The sequence below is a fragment of the Rhyacophila brunnea genome, unplaced genomic scaffold (assembly GCF_057557595.1).
Source record: "Rhyacophila brunnea isolate RB1 unplaced genomic scaffold, BYU_Rbru_1.0 scaffold_12, whole genome shotgun sequence".
NCBI classification, from domain to species: Eukaryota; Metazoa; Arthropoda; class Insecta; order Trichoptera; family Rhyacophilidae; genus Rhyacophila; species Rhyacophila brunnea.
In genome coordinates this window covers 34,667,617-34,684,564 of record NW_028232774.1, presented here as the reverse complement: position 1 = coordinate 34,684,564, position 16,948 = coordinate 34,667,617, and the positions used below count along the sequence as shown (strand labels likewise).

At 30.9% G+C, this 16,948-nt stretch overlaps 1 protein-coding gene across 1 annotated transcript in view; it reads left to right on the top strand.

The window, feature by feature from the left end:
- The window catches only part of LOC147078092 (orexin/Hypocretin receptor type 1-like), a 278,174-nt gene that overhangs the window by 239,104 nt on the left and 22,122 nt on the right, over positions 1–16,948 (top strand). Inside the window, exon 5 of the mRNA XM_085940168.1 lies at positions 15,543–15,699. Within this exon, the coding sequence (XP_085796294.1) occupies positions 15,543–15,699 (157 nt within the window). The remainder of the gene's footprint in view (positions 1–15,542; positions 15,700–16,948) is intronic.

Here is a 16,948-nt window from a genome sequence, read left to right as displayed (position 1 = left end):
TATTTTTAATTGCACATATTATATTGTAAAACTAAATATGTATATACTTAACTCTTTTTAGTTATAGTCAAAAGTATATGGCTTTCCATTTTATTAAATGAACTGTGACTGGACGATGCGACTTGATTCGGTACGCGACACCTCTACATCCCACCGGATAATATTATCTCCATACCCGAACCGACCCGGGAATGTACATCTAGCTAGACCACTTCACCCTGCGATTTGAGGTGGCGTCTATCCGGCTATAATAGGTGGCCTAAGTGATAGTTTTTCAAACGTTTAACAATCAATCTTGAATTAAATATAATATGTAATATTATTTCATATGTATACCTACCTAAATAAAAGAGAGATCCAGAAACTTAGAGTAGCAGTAGCACAACGTGGTATAGAGAGGTGCATGCTGGACATAACGCGAAAGGACAAAAAGAGGAATGAGTGGATAGGGAAGCAGACAAGGGTTTGCGATAAAATAGAATTCATTAAAAGCCTTAAATGGAAATGGGCTAGACACATAGCTCGAAGAAGAGACAATCGTTGGACAAATTAATTCATCCAGTGGTATCCAAGAGGTACAAAACGTCCGCAAGGTAGACCAAGAGGCCGCTCGATCGATGAAATGATAAAGTTCTGCGGAAGTACGTGCCAACACAATGCACAGGACCGAGAGAAGTGGAAGCAGCTTGAAGAGGCCTTCATCCAGCAGTGGATAGATTCAGATGATGATAATGACACCTACCCGTATTTATTCCTAAAACACATACTTCATTAAGTCATATTAATATAATATTTTATTTTAAATCATTTTCTGTGGTTGTAACCAGTTTCCGATGTAGGTATTTCCGGAATGTGTTGACCTGTGTTGCACAGTTCGTGCAAGTAATATAATTATTATGACTATTTGACTAATTATTCGTCTCTAGATACCAGTGTGCATCTCTGTATTATCAATTACACTGGTCTAGGGATCACAGAATTAATTCTGTTCTGTGCACTGTTCTAACATTATGTTAAATTTGTTGTTTCATACCATGACAAGGGAGGTGATTGCATATAATATAACGGCGCACATTGGTTGACGTAACAACGTTTGTGGACAATCATAATTGAACAGTAAATTATTTAATTCTTCATATAACAAATAGTATCCTTTATAAATACGTTTTGAAAAAGGTATTCTATTAGTAATGCGTCAATTACGTTGAGCTAGTTTACGAGCTGTTTGTTGGCAAATTTAAAAGGGGGCGATTCAGCTACTGCGATTGTGATGATGACACACAAAACTTTCCATTCGCTGAGAAGCCAACAAGCTAGCGACTATTTTGACAGAACGTAGTTCGTTTTTTACCGGGAGGTCGCTACTACGTTCTACTGTGCAGACGCAGTAGGCCCGCCCACACGCTGGCGTGTAGCGTGTAAAGTTGACCGGCTTTCAACTTTTCTTGGTAGTTTTGTTAGGAGAAAAAATAAGGAACAGGCAGGGTAGGTTGACTCCAAAATGAATAACTCAGAATTTGGTGCGTGAATGAAATGAACCCTAGTTTTATTATCTCCTTCCAAATAAATATCAATTTAATTATTACAGATAAGTTTACCGATTATAATTTAGTAGAACGAAAGCAGTTTATGCGTTATGAGAAATTGCTAAGTCGATCGGGCAGAATTGAACGATAACCTTACGGTTAGATCTTTGATAACTGACTGACAATTTGATGTCATGTAATTGAGTGTTTTATACAGATTCGATACAATAGAAAATGCTGCATACACTATTTGGATATTTTTGATAATCACGCTTATTGGTAAATTATAAATAATTGAATTTTATTTTTAGACAATTAAGCACTTTTTAATTATTAGGCACGATTGATTTTCATATAAACAATTTTGTGCAAATCATGATGTTTTGTTAATTATAAATAATTGATTAATATAATTATTTTGCTAAATTAGCTTTCTGTTAAAAATTGATTGATTCACATAAATCGCTTGTTCTACTATTTCAACATTGCTATGTTGCAAGGTACATTGTAATTATAAATTAACTCGTGCAGATGGTAGGGTAATGACCCCTACAGTAGATTGTTTACAATCTGCTTGTTAGTTTGTTCGCTGATGACAGATTGTAAAATCGCCAACAAGCAGCTCGTAAAGTAGCTCAATGTCATTTACGCATAAGACTTGTTTATTTTATTTGTTTGAATTTATTTAAAGTCTAATTCGGAAAAGATTATATTAAAATAGAAATCACACACATTCTAGTACACGCCAAATAAGGTCTTGGGGCACTATTAGCACATCTTTGAAGAGTGCCTAGCTTTTGTTACGCCACGGTATACGCCTGCGTAATGGTTATGGAGACGTGTCGGGTGGTGAAGGGAAAATCAAGTATAATTCAGACAAATATTCATAAAATATCCGTATAAAAATTATACAATGGTTTGTAAACATTTGCCGCTACACAATTATTAATGCATGTGCAACACCTAAATAAATAACCAATCAACACTCTATTAAATTAATGTAGTTTTTACAACCAATGCCGGAAAATTTCGCGCGGTTTAATGAAAACGACATTCCACAAGACCACGCGTCCCCAGTTCCAATTAAATAGTATTTTTTCTACACTTGTTTGTTTGTTAGTGCAATTGCACATTTTTTCCATCCACAATGGAATATAAAAAAAACATGATTAAAATTTATTTATATAAATTATTAAAAACAGTTTTAATATTATTTTGTTCACAGATTTTGTTGTGTACTAAGCATACAATAATAGATTTTTACAGAAACATATTTTATTAACCACTATTTGGGTATTGGCGTCTAATAGGGGTAGAGCGGTAGGCATAATCATATACTGCATAAGAGGGGTATGTGAAACTACGCTGTATATAAAGGAATACAAAGTCAAAGTATAGCCTTTGTGCGTACTTTTCATGATAATAATATTCTTTTACCTATAGTACTGCCAAAGTGTACGTACTCTAAACTAAACGTCAGTAGTTGGGTATGTCAGACTTTTAAATATTGTTACTGCTTACTGTTAAACAAAAAAAAAACTAATAAAATTATAAACAGTTTGATACTAAAAATTAACGCGGCAATTTCGCTGTGGGTTTCATTATATTTAGAATGAAGACATAAAAATGTCAACCATCGGAAGATAGGCTAATATTTAATATAAACTACAACCAAATAATTTGTACTCCAAATAGAAGGAATCGTATCAGATATTTTAAAGGCAGTTAGTAGTATGTTCATAAATCTTATCTTCTATTGGCAGACCTAAAAATTAAATGGCGGCTCACGTTGTGGTTTGAAGTTTTTTACTTTGTTTACTTAACAAATATGGTAAATGTATTGCTTTTGGCTCCCTATATCAAATGTACGGACAGCATATTTTAACAGGTCTGCTTGGATACGGCAATATGTGAGATTTAATCATACACTAACCAATTCTATGATTCATATAAATAATTAACCAATTGGGTAATTAACCAATCTGAAATTATATTGGAATGAATTAGTAGAATTGCGAGCTTGCAATGTGAATCCACTAACAGCTATCTAAATCAGTAGACTGAAGATCTTTTTTGCTCCAATTACAGTTAGGTTCCATGTTTTTTCCAACATTTTTGGATAATAACGATATGTTGATCCAAATACAGTCAGTGATTGAAAAGGTAGCATATGGGACCAATAAATAATTATTCATTTTGAACAATGGTACTCTTGCTATACTTGCAGTACCTACGTCAATCGTTTTTAAAGCAACGCAGAAACCTATTTACGTATTATTACAAGATAATTTAACTTTTACGCTCTATTCGTGAAAGTATTTCAACATTCTCTTTTATAATGGGTTGCTAAATTATACACGCCAAAGCATAGGAGCTTTTACAAATCTGAGGAATTAATAACATTTTTATTAATTATTTCTAAAATATATTATTTCATATTTGTATAATATAATTCCTATATCTTTGTGCGGCGCCAGGCATTGCATGATATTTTCTAATCACGTGACACTAGATGTCACGTCGAAAGTGACTTCACATTCACATGAAGTTAACGACAAGCAATACCAGCAAATTGCGGTCCAAAATGGCGGATGATTTATTGGCACGCTTTGATGACATATTGATAACATTTAGCATTCGAAATCATAATCGCTGATTGCAGAAGATAATTTAATTTAACAAAATACTTAATAAGCACCCTTAACCATAATATAATGGTAGTAATGTTGTTGTTTGTAATAATATATTATCTTCCATGAATGTTCAAATATTATTTATTTTATTTGACTCTATATTAGGTATTGAAAAAAAATCCAAAAATCAAATGTCGAATGTAGATAACCACTTTCACTTCAAACCATCATTACAACAGTCAATTCTTGACTGCACAATATAGTGGCTTCGCTGGCAGACTCTATGAGCTTGGCTTGTCACCCGTCGAACATAACACACAAACATAGGATGCAAAACATATCCTCTGCAAATGTCCTAAAAGGTGTACGGAAAGGAAAAACACCATAAACTAATCTAAATATGTCAGATGATGAAAATGAAATAAAATATTAATATATATTTTTTTACTTAAGTACCTCTATATAAGTAAAAGGCGAAATATATTAACAGTTACATTTTCACGTAGAATAGCTAATGTTATGTGTTTTTAAATATTACTATATACATATTATTATTTTATTTTATGTCAGTTAAAATTTAAAAAAATGTATGCCAATTAAAATGTTTTATCCTTCCAAAAAATCAGTCGATTGTGTTATAAAAGTTTTAGGTTAACATTTTTTCGATTGATTGTTTAAATAGTCTAATAAGTATTAAATAAAGGCAAATCTAATAGAATAAATAAACAAAATGTAAATGTGATAACATCCCTAGAATAAAATATTGATTGTATACCTACAGGGGTAGTCAACGTTATTGTGATCGATATTGTACACAAAAAGATATACAGTCGCGAGTTTCGTATGTACAAAATTCTCATAATAAACGAGCAAAGAACGTATTACCTATAAGTTAAATTTTGTGTTTTACATTGACCAATATATCTATAATTTTCATCTATGGATTTACGCATCGGTTTATAATATCGTGGGTCTCAGGTTCGAATTCTGGGTCTGGTAAATACACATTATTGTTTTTAAATTTGTGTTTGGACTCGGAGAGTATTCCCAATAGGTAGTGCAAGTGGCTATCATCCATTTCTCGTAAAAACAAAAATCTGTTAATGCAAATCTCTACCCTATGGATATACCTACCATATTATGATCTTATTAAGATCGAACATGGTTAAAAGAAAAAAAAACGATATATTTATATGAGCAAAATTAGCATTAATGGATTATGGGATTTTATCACAGTTTGGTTTAATGAATAATATAGTCGAAAGTAGAGCTTGTGGTCTTATCTCGTCTCAAAAATTCTCGATAAATAATCATGAAAGATCAATCTCAAATATCGAAAAATAAATTTTCCAAAATTTCGAGAATTCTCATTTCTCGAGAAATTCTCAAATCATCAATGAGACTGAGCTTAGACTGACGGCAATCGGATTTTTTTTAAACTGGAAAGAATATCTCAAGAATATTAAATTTGGTGAAAATAAGGTCTCGACTGAACTTAATCTGAATGGAATTTCTCAAATTTAATCGACAAGAGGCGATTTATCAGAAATAATGTCGATTTCTCGAAAATCTCGAGAATTCTCGTGGAATCAAAAATCAATTTTTGATTTCGAGAATTGAAAACATTTAAATAACCAAACCAAAACATTCAAACATGTCATTCGATATGGGAAAAAAACTTGAAATTTTCATACGATATATTTCAGTGATATAAACCTGATTTTAAAAGATATCACATATTAATATTACCTATGCAGATAGGTATTTACTAAAAATATTTTCAATTCTTTTATAACCTGACAAAGTCTTCTACCTATAACGTTTTTATTTCTACACTACATCTTACAATGATTTTAAATATTTATTTGGAAAGTGATTTATTTGTTGGCGTAATAACACTAATTTTAAATATCTATTTTTATAAGCCGTAAAGCTATTGGCCATCTTTTTAACTGCACTTTTAAATTCAAAACACTAATCGTGACATAATATATTAAAATGTTAACGAAATTACGGAGCATACAAAAATGCAATGTTGTAAAATAACAATAATGGCCGCTATCGACCTGTTTACCATACCTGACATACTACAAAGGGTTTCAATATGATCGGTAATGTATTCTCCTTTTTTTAAATACAAAATGTATGGCAACAGAATCCGTTAAACTATTGTCGAATATGTTGTCTTTACTTAGGGCTTATCTGTTTGCGTATGTTTTGCGAACATCAAAAGCCAAAGTTTTATTAAAATCCTAATACATATTCATCACTCAGTTTATGTGATGTCGACAGCGGAAGGTTATCAACAATGGTTAGTGTAATTTTATTCCATTCTACTTAGAGTAAGGCTGGAAATTTACATAGACTCCATTTAGAAACGTTTTATAATACAAAAGACAGAGCCATGTAAATACTATGCGGTTCTGTTGCTAGTTTTAGCGTAGACTAGTAACCATTTTAGATAGCATCTTAATTTATATCAGTTTAAGCGTGGGCACCATAGAGAATTATATAATAGTACACATTACGGCGGTGCTACGACATTAGCGTAGCGATTTGTCTTAGCACTTCGAGGTTTTTCGCGATTCTACGAATTAGACATTTATTCACAGTGATTAATCATTAGCCATTCCCTGAATTCATTGAGTCTGTGTCCTGAATGTATAATATACAAATAGCGGTGATATAGCCGAATCTTATTGGTGGGAAGTAAATGAATTGTAACCAAAAATAACAGTTAATTTATACTTGGAATATTTGGAATTCATACACTACTTATATACTTAACCACAGTCGGGGATTATGACGTGCTGATTGCTGACGGTCTCATAACTAGGGGTTGACCTTGAATTTAGCTAAGATTAATAATATTTTATATATCTGTACATATTTGATTATGAACATACATAATTTTGAAAAACGCTATCTGAGAAAATATATTATAACCAATAGAAAAAATCTTTTTGAAAGAAGTAAGCCACCGCACCCCGGCAGGGATCGAACCCTGCGTCTCCCGGGTTTACGTCCCATCCGCGCATTACCTCTATGCTACGCAGTGACATACTAATTGCGACAAATTTGGACTATTGGCCACTTTTAATACCCACTCATCAGCGCTCTTCTAAATCAAACTACTTTGGCAATCGATTTTAGTTTATTAAATCAAAGTAGATACCTATTACTTCAATTACTAACCGACGTCGTGGATTTCTCCAATATTTTTTATGATCTGACTTACTTGAACTTGCTAATAATTTATAATTAACTATTTCTTTTATTCAACGAATAATTCACAAGATTTAAGAATGTACCATATAATTAGAATGGTACATTCTTAAAGCTTGTGAATTATTTGTTGAATAAAAAAAATAGTTAATTATATATTTCATTATTATTATTATTTGTTTATTAATTATAAAAAAATATTGTATACATGACAAATCAGAATTCAAGACGTTCACATGAAATTTAAATTTAAAAAAATCGATTCTAACCAAACGACAAAAAACATAAATAATGTAAAATAACAATAAAATTAATTTTAAATATCAAAATACACAACACAATACTGAAAATGTATATATCTCTGGGGAGCGCATTGATTAGTCTCGCATCCTTCGTTAATAATACCTGATAAGCCTGATACGAGGAAACAGTTCTGATCTAAAAGAGGCCATGGATGCCAACACGTAAGTAATTAATTGACGAACGCATTTAAATTCATTTCGGAGACGTAAGATTAATGTTAACGCATGTTAAATTAAATTAATTTACTTGAATATTTTTCCCACCCAGCGTCAAAAAGCGCCGACATACCGTGAGTCCCGAAAAACGCTAATGTGGATTGGGATACCTCCTCATCACTCGGAATTATGAGGATTTTTTGCATTCCTGCAAAAATTCAGCTCCTTACTTACAAAGTTTTGTTTTCGAATGAAATGCAGTAAAATCTTTTACAAAATCCTCAATAACTTTACTAACTTAAGCTATAGTGATGATATTTATTATAATAATTATTTAACCAGATCGTAATAAAGATCTATTTACAGCACCCAATTCACGTTCTTTTAACGGACTGCCAAGGGAAAAGGCATAACTGCTCAACTCAAATGACTTACGCCCCATTCCGTTCGAGTTATTTTCATTTTCTTACCTGCTTTTGTCAACATAAAAAAATACTTACAAGATAAAAAGAACTTTTTATATACAACGCTTTTAAATTTTCTGTTGAACCATATAAACTTGACTTGACTAGCTTAAACGATCAAAAAAAATGTACTTGATAGAAATAAATACTGAAATGTCATATTGATTTCCATAGTAACGCACGTATATATTAATAATGTAGTTGCCTAGCAACCAATAATGGTGTCGAAATAACTTTTCATACAAAACAGAATTAACTGAAAATGAATTCAAATCTACTTAAAGATGGCTAAAAGTATTTTCAAAAAATGCATTGGCATCGTGTTGTAATATATTCTAAAGTTTTAATTGTCCAGCTAGTCGGGAAGTTAGTTAAAAATCGATTGCAAGATTTGTACCGTACAAAGAACCACCGGACAAATAAGAATACGAGCTAAGAAAAATGTTGTAAAAAATTAACCACGTGCTTGAAGATCTTGGCACTGCAGCAACAATAAACGTTGTGTTTAATAAAAACTGACATTTTAAATTATGAGAAATATTAATAAACTAGACATCTAAACGTTTTTAATCTTAGGTAAATGTTTGCTCACTGATTCAATCAGAACGTTAACGATTTGATAAAATAAGTCAAGGTAGAAATGTAAAAAACATTGACAGTGTCACGTTTAGGGTGGTGGAGGCCCGACGCACTGACTGATTTTGAGCCCCCCATGATAAAAATTAAAATAAAAACCATATTTACTTTTTGTATAAAATTTAGTCTTATTTGGATTGCTTTTTTGTAAATAGTCTATTTTTTACAAATTAAAAATATTATATACCAACACAAACATTGCCAAACTACATAAATACGTAATAGGTACTTAACATTTTTATAAAAACATATTCTCTTCTTTCCTTCACATTTGTATGCGCAGAATAAATAAATAAACATATTATAACTTTTCACTGTTTACGTACATAGGTATTCATTGTCTAATAATTATTGTTATTATACACAAAATCTTCTACTTACTTATCTAGTTAGTAGTAAATTAATACTGGAATACCAGTATTGCAATCCCTAGCTGTGTGGTTTTCATATTATGCTCCAACTGATAATCGGACATGGTCAAAGATGTAATAATAACTTAACGTTTTGATTATTATTACAACGTTTTTATTAGCTCGTATTCTTGTTTGTCCGGTGGTTGTTCGTCCAGCACAAATCTTGCAATCGATTTTTAACCAACTTCCCGGCTGGCTAGACATTTAAACTTTTAGAATATATCAGAACACGATGCCAATGCATTTTTTAAATACTTTTAGCCATCTTTAAGTATAATTGAATTCATTTTCATTTAATTCTGTTTTGTATGGAAAGTTATTTCAGAAAAATCCGTAAAATGTAAAAGACTCTTATTGGTTGCTAAGGGGGTGGTCCTAGCAACTAAATTATTAATATATACGTGCGTTACTATGGAAATCAAAATGAAATGTCAAAATGACATTTCAGTATTCTATATTTGTTTTTTTGTTTGTTTTTTATTTACTTCATATCAAGTACAAGTTTGAGCGTATTGAGTAAAATAATTCAACAGAAAATTTAAAAACGTTGTATATAAAAAGCTATTTTTATCTTGTAATTATTTATAACTAAGGATTGGTTTTCACTGTAAGAGTTTTATATCTAAAAGTAATTTTTAATTATAACAAGTTTTCTGTACCTAACTAAAGAAGAACAGCAGTGGACCAAGCAAACTGAAGGAGTCTACTTGAGATTGCCAATATCCATCCTGACTGAAGTTCCAGAGAAGAATAATATATTTTAGATTTAGAATATTATATTTAGCGTCCCAAAAGTCCATAAGCAGGAGTTTTTCCGTATTAAATAAAAATTATTTTTGTTAAGGTATAATGATGAAACCAATAAAATTGCTTACTTAAACACACTTATATTTTAGCAATTTCGTTATAATATTTCTTATTAATACTGAAAAAGACGTGAAGCAATATTACTATTTCATAATGGAAGCCAACTCGCACAGAACAAATACAAATGAGTTTTATTCAATCGGGATTAATAATCCGTCGCAAAAATGGGATAATTTATTCTATATAGAGAGGTTTCAGAGAGATTCGGGATGGACATAATCCATATATATTTTTATATGTAACTGGTTGGATCAATAAAGGTCATTGAAAACTTAATCAATGATACGATATTAGCAGGTAAGTAACTGAATCAGTGGTTCCTAATTGGTTTGGAATCACTAATCAGGGCCATATTACAACGTTTTTATTAGGTCGTATTCTTATTTGTCCGGTAGTTGTTTGTCCGGTACAAATCTTGCAAACGATTTTTAATTAACTTCCCGACTAGCTGGACATTTGAAACTTTTAGAATATATCGGAACACGATGCCAATGCAATTTTTTTAATACTTTTAGCCATTTTTAAGTAGAATTAAATTCATTTTCAGTTAATTCTGTTTTGTATGAAAAGTTATTTCGGAATAAATCCGTAATCCAATCCACTATTATTGGTTGCTAGGAAATTATTAGTAATACGTGCGTTACTATGGAAATCAATATGAGTGTCAAAATGACATTTCAGTATTATTTTTATCAAATACAATTTTTTTGATCGTTTAAGCTAGTCAAGTCAAGTTTATTTGATTCAACAGATAATTTAAAAACGTTGAATATAAAAAGTTCTTTTTATCTTGTTATTATTTGTATTGAATTTTGAATTGGTAATGTTATTATTTATTTAATAGCTACAGAATACACGAAAAATTTAAGAATATTAGATTTTGTATGCAATTCATACTCATAGTTTTCACTATCTGGGTGAATACCGATGCTGATAAGTGACTCGTGTAAATTAATTCTGTTAACTGCGCTATCTGAGGTATTTAAGTTACTTTGGACAATAATTAACTCTTTGTAAGTAATCAAGAATATTACTGTCATGATTATAGATGAAATGAAGTGTTAACCAAATTTACTGTGATTCATAATATAATTTTAAATACATTATTTTGATAAACCTCGAAAATCATACGTTTTGATATCCTATAAAAAAAATGGTGAGAAAATTGGATTTGAGCTCACATTTGTCACTATCGGGTAAGTGCTCTTATTCTTTAATGTACTGATCTGCGCATGACTTCATTCATAGCCTTATATTAATGAATAATTATTAAAGAAAATCTGCAATAATAATATTATTGCAGATATACTAAAACTAAATAATATCTTATTCAAAGAATCACCAAATATAATATTTAAACTTCGTGTAATCTTTAGCATCATTTTCTTTGATCAATTGTTCATACTTATATACTAATATGTTGGAATTCTTTTTCGTAAACAATTCAACAGTCATCCGTGAGCTACTATCTGAACTTCATGTGTTGAAAATAATTATTTGTATAAATACATAATCAATACTTATTATCTTATATAGGACTTGAAGGCATATACTATCTTTTTAGGAGGTGATATTTTTACGTTCCAGCAGATTCTAAAATCTGTCATCAATATGGTGTAATCCTTGTTTCATTCAAAGTTTTACAATGGCAATTTCAATAATATTAAATTTTAACGAAAATGGATTGACGAAAATTTAACCAACGTAGATAATAAAACGTGATATATTTTAATTGTTCGGGCATAGTATTTTCTTCACATTAAGTGCACAAGACAGTCAACCTCAAGAAATCTACAATAGTAATTTTTACGGCTTAAATAATTTTACGAAGCTAAACATTTGCTCTTTTCTTGATGTAGGTAGGTACAAGTTTTTAACCGTTTAGTTTGTCAGTGGTGTCCATCAGAGGCGCACGCAAATGAGCATGTGGGCACATGGTTGGATGTTCCTTCTAACAGGATCTTACAGGAGCCTTTATAAAATAATATTCTCTTTGGTGTTTAGCTATACGTCGATATTTCGTTTATCATTTCAATAAATGATTCTTGATTTAAGTCATTACATTTTTTAAACATTTTTTTATTAATTTTTAGCGGATTTTGCAGGTTATATAATATATGTATAGTATATATTCGAAGACCGGGGGGAATAATCACATAAGTCAATATTGCACATTTTTCAGAAAAATTATCATTTAAAAATAGTTCATTGATTTATCCAACATTATTTTTTTAGAAAAACATAAAATAATACAATAAAAAAAATCTTAAAATTCGACTTATGTGATTGTTCCCTCCGGCCATCGAATAATATAATTATTCAAAATGTCAATGCTGACGTGATATTGAAGATATAAATCACGTTGCTTAGAAATATTGTCTTTGACTGTCAAAGACGAAAGCTCATTGAAAATTTTAAAAGTCAAAATTATTGATTACCACTTAATTTTGAGGTGTTTATGGCTCAACCAAACCTAATATTTCTGAGAGAATGTAATCTAGAAGTAGGTATACATTTAATTATATAACCACATTGTTGAAGCTTACATTATAATTTATTATTATGTACCTACGAACCTATTAAAAAAATATTTTTATAATAATTTAATTGTATATTAGTGGTTTACAAGCATAGTGAACCAAGTCCATTCTGCTTATTTTTGAGTAAGCTAAGTTCAAACAAAATATTTGAGTATTTCTTATTCTGTAAGATTACTTTTTCCCTTACGTAACAACTTAAATGTACCAAAAATAACACCTTAGCCCTTAAACAGAATTAGAAATACTCAAATATTATGGTTGAACCCAGCTTACCCAAAAATAACCAGAATGGACTTGGTTCACTATGCTTGTGAACCACTCATATGTGTCGCTAGATTTCAAAATCAGGTCCATATTATCAAGTCCATAATAGATAAATAGGAGAAAAACAGCTTTTTGTTTTCTCAAATACACAGTCACAAGGGTGAAAGTTTATATTATTTCGAGTATAGAATATTTAAAATTAATAAAGTCCACATTTTGATAATGCAGACATGTGAGAAAGCAGTAGTTCTTCGGCAATTCACAAAAAAAAACAAAAATACCTAAAGGTGGAGTCGGCTGATTTTGAAATGTAGCGACACAATTCTACAGCTAAATGAGCCTAAGCAAGACTTCACAGCTTAATATATTATATAAAAAAAACCATAGATTGTTTTGATAGATTTTTAATATACGTGTACTTAATTAGTTTTTTTTAAATAGACACCAGTTTGAAAATGACTTCTACGCCAATGATTAAGGTGATATACAGACATGCCCACGCATTGGTTAAATTTAGCCATGCACCATATAACATAGTTTGTTTGACTTATAGGCGAGGGCATAGTGGGCTATTCTGCTAGTGTTACCTAGTTATTATTCGAGGGTGGTCGTAAAACAAAGAAAAGGTCACCTGTGGTCAACCCTCGCAGGCCACTTTTCCCTGGGGGCTGATATAACCCCCGATTCCCCTTGATACGGCCGGTTATTCTTGGTGCTTTTGGTGCAAAGCCCACATGGAAAAATATCTTCGTCAAGTAAAATATTGTGTCAAATAATTTACTTGTTGTAGATTATAATCCAGGCGTATTGTTTCTCGTCCACTCACAACTAGTAAGCGGTATTTATTTTATACTTTTGTGTACTTGTACCAATGGCGGTACAATTTAAATTTTATAAAATGAACTTAATCTGATTACTTCGAAAAATCTCACCGATGAATTACCATGGTGGTTACCAGAAAAATAATGGCTTCTGGGTGAGGCTGTAACAAGGCTAAAATCTTGACTGTGGATAAATATGAGGTTAACTTAAACACATGTTAAATAATGTATCAGTATTACAATATGCATTAAAGTTTGTCTTGTACACAAAACGTGCATTCAATTTTGGTAAAATTTCGGCGTGCTATGTGTTTCTTGGGATTTATGGCCTGACCGTCAAAAAAATAATAAGTCTAATCCGGATTCACAAGTTTATGGCGACTGGCTTTCACATTATTTATTAATCTGTAGTAACAATAGGTAAACTAAGAATTTTGCACTATTTAGTACATGCCATTCACTACGACGTCTTCCTGAGAGGCATTCGGTGAACTTTGAAAGAAGTTTTTCATTCATTTCGCCACAGTTTATGATGGTTTGTGTTAAAATAATGTAGGTATAGAAATCTGTTTTCTACAGTGCCTCAGTACCACTTCCCTTCAGTGTTTTAATTCGACAAACCAAATATAACAACATCATTGTAATTTGCTTTTGAAAGTTACCCAGAAGAATTTGCAGAAATATATCTTACAATGTAACCGATACATTAAAATTTCTGTGTAAAATTCTTTAATGGTCACCCGAGCTTTGATCTACATTGTAAATCATGTAAGTATGTAAGGCCACGTTTGTGTAATTTTTACACCAAATTTTGTTACATTATGCCTTTTGGGCTCACGTTCATTTTTATAGTTTGACCAGTTACGACTATCTGGAAACAATAAAATTCTTTTTAATAGGAATCATATTTCAGTTCCTTTATGAATGTCTACGCATATTTTAAGCATGGATTTTAATTTTCTTTTTTACTTACTATCTGGTATTCCTATTAAAAATGAATCCACAAGGACATAAAGAATAGAACTTACTTAGAGAATTTTATCCAGCGGTGGATTAAGATGGACAGATGATACCAATATAATTTTAAAATCCTTCCTAGCCCCAAAATTCTTAATTTAAATAATAGGCTTATTTAATTAAAACCATTAATATACACTGAAAGTTCTCGATGTGATATTATTGGAACAGTTTATTCAGTGTTTTTCAAACTTTTTCGATTCACGCTGCCCTCAAAACATAATATGTAACTGCGCCCTCCAAAAGCACTCATTTTGGTCTGTAAATTCACGTAGTTCCCACATAAATCCTTATATTAATTATTTTATACTTTTACTTTAACCTTCCCCAGATTATAATATACTGTCATATGTTATATTTAAGAGTCAAACACACCTAAATTTTAAGCTACCATTCGTACACCGTGGGCGTTAGCAATTATTTATGTTGTGTAGGTACAATCACAGAGAGATTTTTCTTCATCAGAATCCAATTTAAATGATTTGCTAAGTTTTAAAATTATTTTTTAATTAAAAATAACGATTATCCGTAAAATACAGGTATTTATTTCATATTATTACTGATTTTCCGGTCATGAATCTACTCGATAATTTGACATTATTTACATACTATCTCTGTATTTCATGTCGTTATTTTATATTATATAAATTTTAACGTTTTCGTTTTCTATCGTTGCAGGGATGTCTTCGAACCGGAGGACCACGATGTCGGCGCATGCCAACGCCAGCACGGAGGGTCAGCTGAGGTCCAGGAGGAAGGCAGCTAAGATGCTGGTGGCAGTAGTCGTCATGTTCGCCGTCTGCTATTTCCCTGTGCACCTGATAAGCGTACTTAGGTACTTAATAATAATATTCTATAAATAATAAAATCTGTAAATTTACCTTAAGTATTTTTAATGAACTGTTGGTAGGATTTTCACATGAACAGAAATGTATTATAGTATATATCCATTTTACCCAAGCTGTCTATAAATAGATAATAAACTACTGCAGCTCAGATGGATAAGACATTCTACAATATACTAAACACACTGGTTTCAAAAAAATGCTAAGAAAATGGACCACAACTCTACTTTATCGATGGAGTATATTGACAGAGTTTTTACAAATAACATATTAACACCCCCAGAAAGGGTTATTTGTACATATAATCCACACAATTACTTGACAAAGGATTTACAAACAATATTTTCATTTATACATACTTCTCATTTTAAAACGCCAATATTAAAACGGACGGAGATAAACTTGACAACGTCGTTTATTTTATAAGAGAATCGTGGGTGCGATATTCATAGCTTCGGCCGCCCACCGCCCAAGGGGGTCTCCAAACCTGTTGAAACCTGGGAGTATCAATATTATATAATATAGAATATACATAATTGGAAAACACCAACTAAAAAAATCTTTTTTAAAAAACTACAACGTTCGAAAGGACTTAAACATATAACCATTGGATTCGCGTCAATAGGATTTACCAATTAAGCTGTGGACGTCATACCTAATTACGAAAAAGTAAACTAGTTATTTTCATTTGAAATGCTTATGGTATGTATATTCAATGTAAAGACTGTTACATTTTCAAATCTTGTGAAATATTCGTTGAATAAAAGAAATAGTTTATACATAATTTAACTCCACTTAGAGCGTAAAATGATGATACAAACTAAATATATATGTTTTTATATGTACCTGAAAGCCAGTGTATCTTTATATACATTATCATATTATCAAAAAATAACACTTTCCGGAAAACGCAATTTAATATTGTTTAACTGCTTAATGCATTTGAACTGCTCTATGAATTTAGGAATTTCCGGTATCTCTTATGAATAAACTCCAAAATTGAATTGACTCTTAAAACTACTTTAAACAAGTCTGAAACATAGATATAGGTATTGAAAATATTGAAATATTAAATGTTTCTTAGCGTGTCATTGAAACGGTTGTAGGTATTATGTTTGTGGCTGTTAGCGCTCGAAATCAAAAATTTTACATACCGGAGCGCTCGTTAATTTTTTATGTAATTATGTTATTTGTTATATAAAAATAAGTGTATTAGATGTTGTTTTATTATATTTCTAT